The 18,100-nt window shown below is 39.5% G+C and overlaps 1 protein-coding gene across 1 annotated transcript in view; it reads right to left on the reverse strand.

Annotated features, from left to right (window-relative positions):
* Nucleotides 1–18,100, reverse strand: part of LOC117505375 — a 52,622-nt gene that overhangs the window by 9,712 nt on the left and 24,810 nt on the right. The window contains exons 4-8 of the mRNA XM_034165019.1: nt 12,998–13,279; nt 10,935–11,056; nt 7,529–7,679; nt 5,307–5,425; nt 4,495–4,666 (exon numbers count right to left, since the gene is read on the reverse strand). Of these exons, the coding sequence (XP_034020910.1) occupies nt 4,495–4,666; nt 5,307–5,425; nt 7,529–7,679; nt 10,935–11,056; nt 12,998–13,279 (846 nt within the window). The remainder of the gene's footprint in view (nt 1–4,494; nt 4,667–5,306; nt 5,426–7,528; nt 7,680–10,934; nt 11,057–12,997; nt 13,280–18,100) is intronic.

The following is an 18,100-nucleotide window of genomic DNA, read 5'->3' on the forward strand; positions in this document are numbered from 1 at the left end:
GTTACTGACTGCCACAATCTTTTTTTCTTGATTTCTTATAGTGTTTCTTAAAGCCAGAAAGTTGCCATTTGAAATGACTTTAGTTTTGTGTCATGTCTATGATCTGCTTTTTTTCTACAAAATTAAACATCTGAATGAACATCCTCTGAGGCCGGTGATTCCATAATTTTTGCCAGGGGTTGTATTCACGAGTTTTAGGCACTAGAGTTTAATGCTGTTATCTGTGGACCCTGAACAGAGTGTCTGAAATGCATTTGTCCTGTCGTGAACGTCTGAGATTACCTTATGCTACCCATAATGCATTGCTGCCTGGCACAGCATGTGCTCACAAAACCTTAAAAATTAGCACATTACTTTTAAAACGAAAACATATATCTGATATTTTCACTTTCTAAACTTCAGACATGACAATAATTTTAAATAACTTGTCTAAAATGAGTGGTTAAAATTTGAACCATAAGTTAAACATGTATGCCTCTGGATGACTTGGTGACATTGCGATTATATTAGTATGGTGTTAAAGGAAATGACTTTTTGGTCACCAGTTCTCCTTTGCTTACAGACGATAGAGTGGTTTCAGATTGCAGAGGGTAGAACAACATGCCTATTAGGAAACTTTTAACAGGTAGGTCTCAACAGCTTTAAAAATGTTTTTCACTGTTCAGCTTAGTTTAGTACGTTATCGGTCTAAAAGTTATCGGACGGTAATTCATCGGAAGATAATTACTCCGATGATGGTTTTTAAATTTATCTAAAAAGATAATCCGATAATGAAAACATTATCTTCGATAATTATCTGTTATCGGATTATCGGAAGTGTGCCCACCACTGCATATAACCAACATCAGAAGACACACACATATGAGGTCTGTTAGAAAACAATCCGACCTTTTTAGTTTTTTTTTTTAAAAACTATATGGATTTGAATCGTGCGCTTGCATCAGCCAAGCTTGAACCTTCATGCGCATGCGTGAGTTTTTTCACGCCTGTCGGTTGCGTCATTCGCCTGTGGGCAGGCTTTGAGTGAGCACTGGTCCACCCCCCTCGTCGGATTTTCATTGTCAGGGAAATGGCTGAGCGATTGGAGCAGCGCTGAATCAAATTGTTCCAGAAACTGTGAGAGACAGCCAGGTGGAAACCATTCGGAAGATTCAGATGGCTTTCGGTGAGGATACATCAGCACTTTTGCGGCACATTCCACTGTTACAGGAGATTTTGTAATGAAAGACGTGCGGAGGAATTCGCGCGTCGGCACGGAGACGCAATGGCGCACAACAAAAAGCACGTCCGTGTTGGAAGTTTCACAGGACAAGTTGTGACATGCCCAGCTGTTACACAATTTCTCCGATACTCACTCAACTGAAAAGCCACCGAAAGCCATCTGAATCTTCCGAATGGTTTCCAACATGGACGTGCTTCTTGTTGTACGCCATTGCGGCTCCATGCCGACGCGCGAATTCCTCCGCAAGTCTTTCATTACAAAATCTCCTGTAACAGTGGAATGTGCCGCAAAAGTGCTGATGTACACCTCTTCTGCAATTGCTCTGGTAGTCAGACGATGTCCCGGATCAATACAGCCTTCACTTTGGAAATGATCTGGTCGTTTCATTTTGTCGATGGCGCACCCTCCGCCGCTGTGGGCCGTCTTTAATCTGGTTGTAATGCTCCTTAATCTGTGTGATGCCGAGAGTATCCTCACAGATTATGTTTTCACCAATTTGTTTGTGAACTGTCTGCAACCCACAATTTTTTATATATCTTTATGACACTTTTACAGAGGATTCATATTCTGATAAGCAAGAACCGATTCAATTTTCAAGGTCAAAGTCAGGAAAAATCTTGGAAAATCCTTATCTTTAAACATTGAACAAATTTTCAAAACTTCATAACACTGTCAAAAAAGATTGAATTTCTTTCATATTTGAGAACATTATGTAAGATGGTATCCTTTATCAACTGACAGTTCGATCTGGATTTAAATTTAACATTGAAAACCCCATTTAATGTATATTTTACATTATATCTTAATCACTCTCATACTAAAAAGTGAGGTGCAGACTGGCACTCACTATCACCTGACAAAGACTTATCTGGATCTGATCCAGATTGTGGATTTTGTCGACATTTGAATTTAAATGCCAATTTGGTGTACAGTTCCTCAATCACTCTCATTTGTGACAATGACGTGCAAACTGGCACTCTCAATGAATAGACCAAGTCTGAGCCACATCTGATCTGTATGGCAGATATTTGAGTTTAACACTGAAAAGCCCTTTTGATCTATATTTTGTATTATATTTTAGCTTGTGAAAAGCCACTTCTAACAGGACTTTGACCTTGAAACTTTTTTCCCCAGGTAAAAATTTGTGGAATTGGGAACTAGTGTTGGCTGAGGTTTGTGCTCTGTGAGTGCAGTGCTACTCATTGTACAAAGATTGAGAACCACTGCTGTAGTGGAAACACTGACCTACTGACAGTCCTATCTATGAGTCTCTTGAGCAAAGGTCCAAAACACATGAACGCCATTGACGCGATATGTGAACGTCGTAGGGTCAAGAACCTCAATTCCGTGACCATTCTCTGGCTAGTTTGTTTCTAGGGTTGATCTGACTTCTATGGGCCTTTTATAAATAATTTAGCTCCCAGGTCCCTCCCAAAAATTTCAGCATTTTTTACTAGAAGGACAAATCCGAGATGGCCACTGGCGCCATCTTAAAAAATTAACTTTTGAACGAGAACACCTAGAATCATGAATGAAGACCCTTTTTTGGGTAGTCTGACATGAGGATTCTGATTCTCATATCATTTTCACATTATATAAATATGACCCAGAAATTAAAGAAGGTTGCCATATAATAGAGTAGAGAAGCTTGAATCTTCGACTGGACTGGGTTGCTTGACGCGAGGACGTTTCGCTTCAAATCACAGAAGCTTCCTCAGCTAAAATTCTTGCTCTGGTAGTCTGACTTCTGTCTGACCCTTGTAGAGAAGAATAAAACAGAAGCCAACAAAAGCTGGAGTTTTAAACCTAACCAGACCCCTCCTACTGAGAGGCAGACTGCTATAGGCTAGTGACTAAACAATAGCTCTAGTCAGCAACTATTGTGCTCTAGTTAGCACACCTAATGACAGGACAGCTGTCCCTCTAATGATGGGATGGATGCCTTTCTGATGGCTCCCTTGATGACGTGAATGACATTACCATGAACAAAAGACTGAAACTCCTTTGACCTGAGTACCCCATTGTAAACAGGGGATAAATTGTGTCTCAGACCCCCTCCCCGGTTAAGGCTGGGTTTCAAACGTTTCACAAAGAATGCCTCCTTGACCCCTCTCTCAAACCATTTCTTCTCTCTGGCTAATATTTTAACTTCCTTGTCCTCAAACGTGTGGTTAGTGTCTTTAAGGTGGAGATGAACCGCAGACTGAGGTCCACTGGCGCCCTCTCTGCGGTGCTGGTATAGCCTTTTGTGTAAAGGTTGCTTACTCTCACCTATGTAGTGTTCGTTACAGTTTTCCTGACATCTGATAGAATACACTACATTGCTCTGTTTGTAACTAGGAATCATGTCCTTAGGGTGAACCAATTTCTGTCTCAAGGTGTTAACCGGTTTAAAGTAAACTGGGATTTTGTGCTGTCTGAAGAGCCTCTGTAGTTTTTCCCCTAATCCTGCTAAATAAGGGAGAGACACTCTTCTTCTTGTCTCTGTCTCCTGTCTATCTGGTCTCTTTGTTCTCTGGGACTGCAGGTGCCCACAACTGCAGACGGAAGGGCTAAAGAACAACAACGTGTCCGGAAAGCCCTCACAGTATGTGGGTACCCACGATGGTCCCCGGACAAAGTGCAGAAGTCCCAGAGAACAAAGAGACCAGACAGACAGGAGACGGAGACAAGAAGAAGAGTGTCTTGTTTGCTTTAACTATGTGCACTTGTCTTTCAGGTTAATTAGTTGTTCCCTTTTTTGTATAATTTCATATCACATACATCTGATAGTAGTCGTAGTAGTAGATGTTTCTTCTTTTTTCAGGGATTAATATGAGTATAAAAGGCAGGTGCCTGACTTCTTGGTGATGTTGACGCCTCTTCCTGATGCTTGATGACAATGTCCACTGTTCCGTGTGTCCTCCAGTGTGGTAGATTTTGTGATGAAACCACTGATTCCATTAGCTCAATTGAGAAGTGGGAAAACCTCAAGAAAAAGGCCCTGTTGTGTCAAGTTTGGAGATGTTTATACAACTGTCGATTGGAATAAAGGTCCCACTGGACAATGTGTCCATGATACATGCAGGATGACTTTATGCAATACCATAAAACTGGAACAAGCCAAAAAAAAAAAAAAAAAAGAGTGGTTGATAAATACCAATCTCAGTCTAAGTGGCCCCCCAAACCCACAGCTTTTTAAGGTGATTTTTCCATCCCATTGCTCTGCTAAAAACTGGTGAGAACCCTGCATATGCCATAAATCTCAGCGCGAGAAAAGTCAGAACTCTTACCATCAGCATCTGGTTGTAAATGTCTGCATGTACCCGAGCTGCAGACTGGTTCTGATCCTCCACAGTCGTCTCCGTGACCTTCTGTTTTCAGTGCCCTGTGTTCAGTCGAGTTGCTGGCATCTCTTTGGCTTTGATGAAGCTGTGATGACTGTGGCTTTTCTTCATCATCACTCTTCACAGAGAAAACAGTAAAAGTGAACTTAGTGAGATCAGCCTCCGCCCAGACCATCCCACCTCTGTACGTGGATTGACAGCTGCACAGGGGCAAACAGGAAAGAGCTCAAGAGGGTTACCAAAATGGCAAAGAAGACCAGTGGGTGCCCTCTACCCACACTGGGGGACCTTCATGGCTCTTACTGTCTCAGGAGAGTTAAGACCATCCTAAAAGGACTCACCCCACTTTGGCCACTCTCTGCTTGAGCGACTGCCATCAGGCAGACGGTACAGGGCCATTAAAGCAAGTACAAGTAGAATGAAAAACAATTTCTATCCAACTGGTGTTAGAGCTTTGAATGCCACTGGAACCAAAGAGCCATGTCACATGCCACACTTGAGTGCAATATCCACAGTTTTGTATATACTTATCTCTTTTTTGCTACTACATTCTTAGAATTTCTTTTCTTTTTTAACTTGCGTACATACCGCTTTCATTCAAGTTAAATTTTATGTTTACATTTCTTTTCTTCTCCAGACCTTTAAAGTCTGCATGTGGTTTACATTTGCACTGAAAGGCTTGAACCTTACTTTTCATTGTACTTTGTTACAATGACAAAGTACTTATCTATATGATGCTGCTGTCTCTCCTGACTTACCCAGAGTTCCTCCCGTTCCTGTTTGATGTTTGGACGCTCTGAGAACTTGTGGTCCAGACTCAGGTTCCATTTCTTTTGCTCATGGAGAACATCTTTATTCTCTTGTAACTGCTGCATGACTGCAAGGATGAATTTAAATGGGTAAAATTATGGCCAACATTCAGTATTTATAAAGATAAAGCATGTCTGGGTGATGTAACCTGCTGCAACTGTCACATGACAGAACTGCACTGGGTGCTAGTTGGCAAAAAAAATGTAGACAACCCATCACTCCATCACCACCTCTAAAAAGTAGACATCTAGGTGATTTGAGTCTCCCAAACTAAATAAATAAATGGACTGCATTTATATAGCGCTTTTCCATCTGCATTAGATGCTCAAAGCGCTTTATAATGCCTCACATTCACCCCAATGTCAGGATTCTGCCATACAAGGCGCTCACTACACAAACCAACCATTCATTTCTCAGAATGTCAAACAGTGGTACCCAAAAATCATGTAAAGGTCATTGTAAAAGACAGATGTTTGCCTGAGTTTTTTGCTAACATGGTATTGAATCGATAATATGGTGGGCAATATGACCTAAAATTAATGCCATGGTATTTTTCACTTTTTGTATGGTGACTATTATATCATGGTTTTACTAGTTTTGCACTATATAACCCATTTAGCAGGAAAAATCCACATCTTTAACATTGAATGAATTTTCAAAAAATCATAACTGTCAAAAAAGATCAAATTTCTTTCATAGTTGATAGTATTATGTAAGATGGTATCCTTTATTGGCTGACAAGGTTTGGTCTGGATCTGATCCATATTACAGATTTTGTGGCCATTTAAATTCAACATTGAAAACCCCATTTAATGTATATTTTACATTACATGTTAATCAAACGTGCCCCAATCACTCTCATATCTGAAAGTGAGGTGCAGCCTGGCACTCACTATCACCTGAAAAAGTTTGATCTGAATCTCACCCAATTGTGGACATTTGAATTTAATATCGAAAAGCCTACTTGATGTACATTTTGCATTATATCTCAATAAAAAGTACCTGAATCACTCATTTTTCTGTTATGGATTTACTTACGAGATTCTGTGGTTCCCAAACCAGACCCCCTCTGCACCCTGGCTGCGCCTAGAAATTCTGTCCATAAAAATAATGAACAGAACGGTCACAAAGGGCAGCCCTGGCGGAGGCCAACGTGTACTGGAAACAGGTTTGACTTACTACCGGCAATGTGAACCAAGCTCCTGCTGTGGTCGTACAGGGACCGGATAGCCCTTACTGGAACTGGAATGGATGTGCAGCAGGTTAGGGTGGTAAAGGATGCAAATGGTAATATGCTGAGAAGGAACAAGAGTGTGTTGAGAAGGTGGAGGGAATATTCTGAGGAGCTGATAAATGAAGAGAGAAAAGGCTGGATGATGTGGAGAGTAAATCAGGAAGTGCAAGAGACTGGTAAGGATGAAGTGAGGGCAGCTATGAAGAGGATGAAGAGTGGAAAGGTAATCGGTTCAGATAGGCAAGTCCCTTAGGCTGCTCCCTTGTTTTTGTGGTTGCCACAGCAGGTCCGAGATGGATCTGCATGAAGAGGATTAACTGATGAGCTGGATGAGGCCAGCTATGTTGTATGGCGTAGAGACGGTGGCACTAACAAAAAAGACAGGAGGAAGAGCTGGAGGTGGCAGAGCCAAAGATGCTTATGGATGTGTAAGGGTTAGGGAGGATAAGAGAAGATGTGCAGGTGGTTGGTGTGAAAGAGGAAGATGCAGAGCACAGGGTGAGATGGAACCAATGGAAGCAACTGAAAACACGAGTGCAAATGTACAGATGGTGTACTTTCAAAATAAAGATTCCCCGGGCGCCTAATGGCGACTTCTGCTCCCAACTGGCAATTAGGATGGGTTAAATGCAGTAGACACATTTCATTGTGCAGGGAACATGTTCTTTTGTGCATATGACAATAAAATTCTTTTGAATCCTTTAAAGATTCAAACTTTCAAAACTAAAACTTTTTTCAGATCTTCACAAGGTTTCAAACCTTGAAAACAAAATACACTGGGGGAAGAGAGCGCTGCATTTTCAGAGAAGAAAACTCCAGGCAGTCAATGCATTTTAATCATTTAAACATGAAACACCTTTCCAAACTTTTGAATTTCAACATTATATTAATGCCATGTGTCATCATTCTCAGTGTTAGAAAAGCCACAATTCTTACCATCAGTATCTAGTTGTAAATGACTGCAGTTCATGGTTGGTTCTGATCCTCCAGGAACTTCTATTTTCAGCATTCTATGCTCAGTTGAGTTGCTCTCACCTCTTTGGCTTTGAAGAAGCTGTGAAGACTGTGGTTTTTCTTCATCTTCACTCTTCACGGAAACAGAAAATTAGCTAGGGGTCAACCGATTATTATTTTACAGATTACAGGTTTCATGTTTCCAAAAAGCTCCATGTTTGCTCAAAGGAGAAGGAAACTGCAAACGCTCTGTTACGGGGGGGGGCTCATTGATTTTCACATGAAAATAAAAGTTAATAGTTTTAATGGAAGTGTTTACAAACTGCTTACTGTTACAAACAACCACATGATCCCATGTGGTTGTTTGCAACAGCGAACTTTACACTGAAGTTCGCTGATCACATGGGATCAGCAAACTTCAATGTAAAGTTCGCTGTTGCTAAACGCTCGTTAAAGTAGCAAGGCAACTTAACGATCATAAACAATCATCTTCAGCACACCGCCTCACTTTGTGAAACAGGAAAGTGTGAAAAACTGATTCAGAAGGTTTTTCTTCCAGGTTTCGTCCTTACAACAGCAGGTTTGACAATCAATTAGTCCAGTTTAGCTCTTGTTCAAATACGACAATAATTAAAGGAGCTATATTGTTAAGAAAAAAAAAGTCCAGATGAAAGAAAATTTCTGCCTTACTGGATTAAAGTACGGTTAGTCACTTTTGTAGAAGGAAGCAATGCTATGCCCATCAAATACATATATTTTTTACCTTTTTAAACATCATTTATAACATACACATAGTATAAAATGACAAGAAACATAACAGAAATATGCTTCATATTTAAGTTAAATTACCCTGCAATGTGTCTTTTACAGTAGGTTCCAAATCATAAAAAAAAAAAATCTTGAATTACTTTATTTTATCCTGTGCACTGATGTGTGTGAAAGGTCCATCATATCAAGCCAATGGTCCCTGACTTCAGGCAGAAGGGGTATTAGCCCATACCACTCTTTCAAATTATGAATCACTGCTTTCTGGTTTGTAACAAAGTCCCTCCCTCAACACTACTTCATTTATTAAATGTCACAAGTTCAGCCTGTTAGTGCTGAAGGCTGCTGTCCCACTGACTGGAATAGAAGAAGATAGTGTGCAGAATGGAGCTGTCTCAGCTATATTTATTTATTTTATTCAGTTGTTCATCATAATAATGTTATTTATAGCTCCTTCAGGGTTCTCCCCAGAAATTTTTAGCATGGCAACTATCACCCAAAGCAGCGTGCAATATTTCCACTCGGAGTCCTACCCAACATTGTGTTCTGAAGTCCTAAGACAAAAAATGAAACTCTTTCACTACTGATTTTATGCTGAATTGTTGATTGGTGAAATTTATTTGAAAGAAAAAAGAATGTACAGAAAGACTATTAAAAAATGTGGGAGATTCCAGATTTAAAAAAAACAAAAAAAAAACCAAACATTTCCCCTGCATAATTTTCAATTTCAAATGTTTGAATTCCCAAGTCACAATATCACCAGTCTGGGGGCATTCACTTCAAAGTGTGAAAATCTCATGTTGTCCTTGTGATTCAGATTTTGACACCCCTCTATATTGTCCACACACACACACACAAACAAAAGGTCCAGCTTTCCTCCTGGAAAAAATATAAGTGTTAATGATGAACTTGCAACGCAAAACCAATTTACACAGACTAAAAAGTACTTATGCCTTCCTTCTTGCAAGAATGGAAAAGTGGAATGGAAAAGCCACAATAAGTACAAAAGAAGCACATGTCACACATTATTTAATGTCCCAGTTGGTAACACAACATCAAAGTATTCTTGATTTTAAGTATCCAAGCACATGCAGTAATAATTAGTGGTCGCTGATGTGTTTTATTGCTAATTATTCCTCTCTCTCTGCGAGTCAGCAAGTGTATTTCCAGAAAACATCCTACTCAGCATTTCTCAGGGTGTGATGTACATTTTAGGAAAACCAGAAACATCCCGATGGCTGACAGACATTGAAATGAACACTGCTACGTCCAATTACGAAGCTTCTAAGGTTTCATTCGAAAGTGATCTGGCAATGCTGATAATGGCAACATAAGGTCACTGTCCTCAAAATCCCTGTTGATAAACATTCTAATTATGGAAACCCACTTAGAGATGACTGGTTTATGTGAAACCTGGCTTAAACCTACTGCTGTCCTCCCCCTTAAATGAAGCCTGCCCACCAGCGTACAGATTAAGTGCGAGCTTTAACCAATTGATCTCGGGCCCATATTATGAATTTTTAGATGAATTTGGTGAGTTTCTCTAACTTTGAAACCCATGCAGATAACGTTCTGATTGTTGGTGACTTAAACATTCATATAAATAAACCTTCTTCCCCCCTCTACAAATCACTTATGGATGTATAAGGATTCCAGCAATGCATTCAGGGTTCGTCACACATTTGTTGAAATACCCTGGATTTGATCCTTGTGTGTGGTATCGCTGTCACAAATATCATCATGCCTCTTGCATCGGTGGAAATGTTATGATTTCAGTGCAACATACCCTCTAAAACATAGAAGATTGGAAATAATGCACCAAAATCTCAAGAATGAAAGAATGTCTCTGTAGCTGAAGAATTTTGACTTCCTTTCTGCTGTTTTCTTCATAAAAGCCTCCCTGTTTACTATCACAGGGGCTGCAGCACTGCTGTTAGCCTACGATCTGACTGATCCCACAGCAGACAGCATCGATCCAGTCAACTGTGCACTGCCCTCGGCCTCCGTGACACTCGGTGCCGTGCCCCCTCCCTGGATGGACCAATGATCGCAGCACCATACATGGGCTGTGTTCACAGCCAAGAAGAGAGAGGAAAAAAAAAAAAAAAAAAAAACCCCGCAGAGATCGCCCTCTGATCATCGGGCTTCATGTAACTCTTGCTTTATGTCATGGTTTACGTTGTTTGGATGTAAACAGGATAAAATAAAGAGCTTAAGTTGTTTATGCGAAATTTCCACGCAAAAATAGGTTTGCGCACAGTCAGATTCCCACCATGTCTTGCGCGTAAACATCACGAGATGACGCCACAGTATAGTGCCGCTAGATGGCAGTGTAATGGTGTGGCGCCATTATTCCACTTTCTGAGGAGAACCCTGCTCCTTGCACTTTTTGTGTGAAGGTCATGTTGAAATGTTCTGTGACTTAAAAATATGCTGCAAAACATTTTAAAGAAAGTTGTGTTAAGAGTGTGTTTTACTAAATTTTGACACTTTTTACTGCAGGCAAATATTGGCCTCAAATATAATAATACCCTTAAAATCCATATCAATCGACCCCCTAAAATGCACTTTGTCATATCAATATTCCCCCTGCCCACAAAGCTGCTTCCCCCTCCTAACTTACCCAGAGTTCCTCCCATTCCTGTTTAATGTTTGGACGCTCCGAGCCTTTTGGTTCCAGACTCAGATTCCATTTCTTTTGCTCATGGAAAATGTCTCGTTTTCTCTCTAACACCTGCTGCATGTCTGCAAGGAAGAATTTAAATGGATTAAACTATGAGCAAGCTCATGATAATGAAGATAAAGCGGGATAGTAATGAGTGTGTGAGCCCTGAATAAAGAATGCCTGGGTGCGTGTGCTGGAGTAGTATGTTGCTGCATCCACCACTCCATCACCACCTCTAAAAATTAAACATCTAGTGGTAGGTGATACTTGGGTGTGTCCTCTGTCTTTTGCAGTTGCTCACATTCTCAACACTGAGGACCCTGAATGTCATTCTAAAACAGTTTGCCTGAATATTTTTCCTGACATATGATGTTGACCCTATAACTCTAACATAAACTAACAAGTATAAATTTGATGTGGTGGACTTCAGAGCAAAAAAGTCAAAGTACAGTATATCTGTCTAATTTGGAGTCAAACTATCTAACTGCACTTAATATAAGACAAAAATCACATCACAAGTAGAATTTCAGGAAGACAATTACTTGTTTTTCCAGAAAAAGAAATCTTTAAAATCTTAAGTGACAGAATCTTGGAAATATCTTGATTTGAGTTGCATCTGAGATGGGGGGGGAAGCATTTTTTCAACTCACCATAACATTTTTAAGCTGCTATGTTGGTTGTAAAAGCTGTAAGACTTCTTAATAATAATAGTAACACTTGTTTTCTTTGCTAATCTCATTTGACTTGTTCTATTGACAGATTGCTTTTCTTGTTACAAGGTATTTTTAATTTGGGGAAAAAAGCAATTATATCTTACTGAAATTTTACTTTAGTTAGCTTGTCTTGAATTTAGATATGTGGCCAAATCAGACAAATCTATTTGGAAAGATTTTCCAGTGTTGGTCTAAAATAAATAGTGAACGTCTATCGGTATGTAGCGTCTCTGTCATTGATTAGTATAGGTCAAGTGATCATGAGGCTACGTAATTGTAAATGCATTTGCTATCGCTGTGGGCGGAGCTATGTCATTGCCCAGTTGTCACATGACCACAGTGTGCCGTTGAAAACAAGCATCACATTCACCGTCATCCATTTTGATCACCATGTTAAGCGTAGCAAATTTTCATCTGCTTGTTATCGAAGTTTTAGCAATTTGTTTTTGTGGATTTTTGTTCCTAAAATTTGGAATGTTGTATGGTTATATCGATAGCCTTAGTATAGATGCTAGAAAGAGATATAAGGTGAAATTAGTGGCTGTAGGGCTGACAGAATGTTCCTTTCGTCTACTAGTTGACACTTGTTTAGATGAACCAACACAGTGGCCCGATGTTGCCCAATCTTGTGATGTATTCGATATCAGTAGGTACGTTTTAAGTAGAATCAAACTATTGAGAAATACATTGCATACTAATACTTTTAAAAATAATTTTGTAGCTAGATTCTTACAATTTTTTTTTTTTTTTTTTTGACAGGGCCTATACTCATCAAGCCATGAAAAACTGCCAGTCACTCAAAGCAGTTACTTTACAGCAGGATTTGTTGGTCAAGTTCATCATCACACAACTGCCAATAATTCTGTGGCATTTTGGGCAGAGGTATAACCATCGCAAAGCGCAAATGATCCCAGCCATCAACCATGGGTAGCTATAATAAGGATGGAGAAGTTCTTACTGGGAATTTGTACTTGCATGGCAGGGTAAGAAGTTAAAATTTATTTTAGTTCAAAAATGTATTTATTTTTCTTTAATAAAAATAATAGCAAATGCCAGTCCATGACATTCCAGGCATGCTATTCTTTTGTGTCAAAAAGCAATCACCCCCACAAACAGTAACAGTACTGAGCTTGAGTTATGGTCTTCGAATCATTTCGGAGGGCACATCCATATAAAATTAACTTGATATGATTGATTTAATTGACTTGTTTGGTTTTAAAAAACTGTGTGGGTGATAGTATATGCCTGGTGGTGTGATGCATGTACATGTGGCATATTTTAATAAGCCTGTTGGTCTTTGGGGCATACTTGGGAGAGGCTGTAGAACCTGCTCATCTGTAGGGCTGAATGACCTAGATGTTGGAGCCAGCTGATGGTTGTCACTATTGCTGTGCACACTGTCAGTTTCACTGCCACCACTACCAGTTTCAGCCTTGAATGCCAACTGCTTTGCACAATGGCGCTTGGATGATGAAGATGTGCAACGTTTGTAGCGCTTCAGATGTTTGCCTGCTGTATCTTGGACTGCTGGCTTATGGGGGAATAGTGATGGTACATAATCTGGGTGAAGCTGGTCTTTAACTGGTCGGCCTGGGGAAGGAGGCAGTGGGGATAAAACAAGAAAAAGGTTTAGAATATTTACAGCCCTACTTTACAATGTACTAATCATGCAATGAAGTTCATCAGTACAAGTAACACATAGTACAGTGAACCAAAATATAAACACACAAACCAAAAACTGCTAAATTAAACTGACCTTGCATGGAACAAGCCAAAAATTAATTTTGTAATGTACCTGAATGATTAATTTAATTTGCTGAAATCTGGCTGTCCTTGACCATAATGTATCTTAATGTAAAAATTTTCTTTCTGCATTTGTATATTTGTTCAGTGTACATCACTACACATATACATGCATTATCACCTCAACATTGACCTTGTAAAACAGGAGAAAAGTCTGCCGAAAAATTACAACATCAACAAGTACATGTGTTAGAACAGCAAAATTCCAGAATTTTCAAAAATACAAGCTTCATAATTGATCAATTTGGAAAGCATGAGCAGTTCCCGGAGCTTTGTCCTTCCCATTTAATCTTGGCCTACTTGTTCCACCAAGTTCTACGTATTCTGGGGCATTTTCATAAAAGGTCACATTTCATATACTGGTGTATCAAAAAGGGTGTACTTGTAACGCTCTGGTTAATTTTTATGAACATCAGATGTAATTTCTTGGAGAGGAGAAGACCCATCAAGACAATCTTGGTGTCATTTTAAAGCTTAGGATGGTCTCTTTCCAGTGATATGTATTTCATAATATTTGGACATAAATCAAGGAACTTCTGGTCTGTTGAAATAATTGTGTCAGGGGTGGACTCAGCGGTGGTAATTCAATAAATATACAGTTGTTTTTTTGCCAAGATGTCTTTAAATATGGTATAATATGAAAGAACAGGTTTTCAAAACATTTTGACACGAGTTCCATAGATTTTTCATGAAAATTGACTGGATAATGCTATTTTTTGCAAACAAAAAGGCCAATTCCAAGAAAATCGGCAAAAACGTTTTGAATTCCAATACATTTTCCATTAATTTATGTCACATAAATTGTCTCTCTCTAACTAATTAAATCCAGAAGGTTGCATTTGAAAGGGATACATGTGGATAGTTTACATAATGAATTTTGAAAAAAATGACCATTTCAATCAATCAATTTTTTTATATAGCGCCAAATCACAACAAACAGTTGCCCCAAGGCGCTTTATATTGTAAGGCAAGGCCATACAATAATTATGTAAAACCCCAACGGTCAAAACGACCCCCTGTGAGCAAGCACTTGGCTACAGTGGGAAGGAAAAACTCCCTTTTAACAGGAAGAAACCTCCAGCAGAACCAGGCTCAGGGAGGGGCAGTCTTCTGCTGGGACTGGTTGGGGCTGAGGGAGAGAACCAGGAAAAAGACATGCTGTGGAGGGGAGCAGAGATCGATCACTAATGATTAAATGCAGAGTGGTGCATACAGAGCAAAAAGAGAAAGAAACAGTGCATCATGGGAACCCCCCAGCAGTCTACGTCTATAGCAGCATAACTAAAGGATGGTTCAGGGTCACCTGATCCAGCCCTAACTATAAGCTTTAGCAAAAAGGAAAGTTTTAAGCCTAATCTTAAAAGTAGAGAGGGTGTCTGTCTCCCTGATCTGAATTGGGAGCTGGTTCCACAGGAGAGGAGCCTGAAAGCTGAAGGCTCTGCCTCCCATTCTACTCTTACAAACCCTAGGAACTATAAGTAAGCCTGCAGTCTGAGAGTGAAGCGCTCTATTGGGGTGATATGGTACTACGAGGTCCCTAAGATAAGATGGGACCTGATTATTCAAACCTTATAAGTAAGAAGAAGAATTTTAAATTCTATTCTAGCATTAACAGGAAGCCAATGAAGAGAGGCCAATATGGGTGAGATATGCTCTCTCCTTCTAGTCCCCGTCAGTACTCTAGCTGCAGCATTTTGAATTAACTGAAGGCTTTTTAGGGAACTTTTAGGACAACCTGATAATAATGAATTACAATAGTCCAGCCTAGAGGAAATAAATGCATGAATTAGTTTTTCAGCATCACTCTGAGACAAGACCTTTCTGATTTTAGAGATATTGCGTAAATGCAAAAAAGCAGTCCTACATATTTGTTTAATATGCACTTTGAATGACATATCCTGATCAAAAATGACTCCAAGATTTCTCACAGTATTACTAGAGGTCAGGGTAATGCCATCCAGAGTAAGGATCTGGTTAGACACCATGTTTCTAAGATTTGTGGGGCCAAGTACAATAACTTCAGTTTTATCTGAGTTTAAAAGCAGGAAATTAGAGGTCATCCATGTCTTTATGTCTGTAAGACAATCCTGCAGTTTAGCTAATTGGTGTGTGTCCTCTGGCTTCATGGATAGATAAAGCTGGGTATCATCTGCGTAACAATGAAAATTTAAGCAATACCGTCTAATAATACTGCCTAAGGGAAGCATGTATAAAGTGAATAAAATTGGTCCTAGCACAGAACCTTGTGGAACTCCATAATTAACTTTAGTCTGTGAAGAAGATTCCCCATTTACATGAACAAATTGTAATCTATTAGACAAATATGATTCAAACCACCGCAGCGCAGTGCCTTTAATACCTATGGCATGCTCTAATCTCTAATAAAATTTTATGGTCAACAGTATCAAAAGCAGCACTGAGGTCTAACAGAACAAGCACAGAGATGAGTCCACTGTCCGAGGCCATAAGAAGATCATTTGTAACCTTCACTAATGCTGTTTCTGTACTATGATGAATTCTAAAACCTGACTGAAACTCTTCAAATAGACCATTCCTCTGCAGATGATCAGTTAGCTGTTTTACAACTACCCTTTCAAGAATTTTTGAGAGAAAAGGAAGGTTGGAGATTGGCCTATAATTAGCTAAGATAGCTGGGTCAAGTGATGGCTTTTTAAGTAATGGTTTAATTACTGCCACCTTAAAAGCCTGTGGTACATAGCCAACTAACAAAGATAGATTGATCATATTTAAGATCGAAGCATTAAATAATGGTAGGGCTTCCTTGAGCAACCTCGTAGGAATGGGGTCTAATAAACATGTTGATGGTTTGGATGAAGTAACTAATGAAAATAACTCAGACAGAACAATCGGAGAGAAAGAGTCTACCAATACCGGCATCACTGAAAGCAGCCAAAGATAACGATACGTCTTTGGGATGGTTATGAGTAATTTTTTCTCTAATAGTTAAAATTTTGTTAGCAAAGAAAGTCATGAAGTGATTACTAGTTAAAGTTAATGGAATACTCAGCTCAATAGAGCTCTGACTCTTTGTCAGCCTGGCTACAGTGCTGAAAAGAAACCTGGGGTTGTTCTTATTTTCGTCAATTAGTGATGAGTAGAAACATGTCCTAGCTTTACGGAGGGCTTTTTTATAGAGCAACAGACTCTTTTTCCAGGCTAAGTGAAGATCTTCTAAATTAGTGAGACGCCATTTCCTCTCCAACTTACGTGTTATCTGCTTTAAGCTACGAGTTTGAGAGTTATACCACGGAGTCAGGCACTTCTGATTTAAAGCTCTCTTTTTCAGAGGAGCTACAGCATCCAAAGTTGTCTTCAATGAGGATGTAAAACTATTGACGAGATACTCTATCTCACTTACAGAGTTTAGGTAGCTACTTTGCACTGTGTTGGTATATGGCATTAGAGAACATAAAGAAGGAATCATATCCTTAAACCTAGTTACAGCGCTTTCTGAAAGACTTCTAGTGTAATGAAACTTATTCTCCACTGCTGGGTAGTCCATCAGAGTAAATGTAAATGTTATTAAGAAATGATCAGACAGAAGGGAGTTTTCAGGGAATACTGTTAAGTCTTCTATTTCCATACCATAAGTCAGAACAAGATCTAAGATATGATTAAAGTGGTGGGTGGACTCATTTACTTTTTGAGCAAAGCCAATAGAGTCTAATAATAGATTAAATGCAGTGTTGAGGCTGTCATTCTCAGCATCTGTGTGGATGTTAAAATCGCCCACTATAATTATCTTATCTGAGCTAAGCACTAAGTCAGATAAAAGGTCTGAAAATTCACAGAGAAACTCACAGTAACGACCGGGTGGACGATAGATAATAACAAATAAAACTGGTTTTTGGGACTTCCAATTTGGATGGACAAGACTAAGAGTCAAGCTTTCAAATGAATTAAAGCTCTGTCTGGGTTTTTGATTAATTAATAAGCTGGAATGGAAGATTGCTGCTAATCCTCCGCCCCGGCCTGTGCTACGAGCATTCTGACAGTTAGTGTGACTCGGGGGTGTTGACTCATTTAAACTAACATATTCATCCTGCTGTAACCAGGTTTCTGTAAGGCAGAATAAATCAATATGTTGATCAATTATTATATCATTTACCAACAGGGACTTAGAAGAGAGAGACCTAATGTTTAATAGACCACATTTAACTGTTTTAGTCTGTGGTGCAGTTGAAGGTGCTATATTATTTTTTCTTTTTGAATTTTTATGCTTAAATACATTTTTGCTGGTTATTGGTAGTCTGGGAGCAGGCACCGTCTCTACGGGGATGGGGTAATGAGGGGATGGCAGGGGGGGGAGAAGCTGCAGAGAGGTGTGTAAGACTACAACTCTGCTTCCTGGTCCCAACCCTGGATAGTCACGGTTTGGAGGATTTAAGAAAACTGGCCAGATTTCTAGAAATGAGAGCTGCTCCATCCAAAGTGGGATGGATGCCGTCTCTCCTAACAAGACCAGGTTTTCCCCAGAAGCTTTGCCAATTATCTATTAATTTTGATCCTGTTACACTTTTTAAGCCCAGTTTGTGAAATGCAACCAAAAGCAACTATCAAATCATAACTGATGTGTCACTAGACTTA

This window comes from Thalassophryne amazonica, chromosome 23 (genome assembly GCF_902500255.1).
Source record: "Thalassophryne amazonica chromosome 23, fThaAma1.1, whole genome shotgun sequence".
NCBI classification, from domain to species: Eukaryota; Metazoa; Chordata; class Actinopteri; order Batrachoidiformes; family Batrachoididae; genus Thalassophryne; species Thalassophryne amazonica.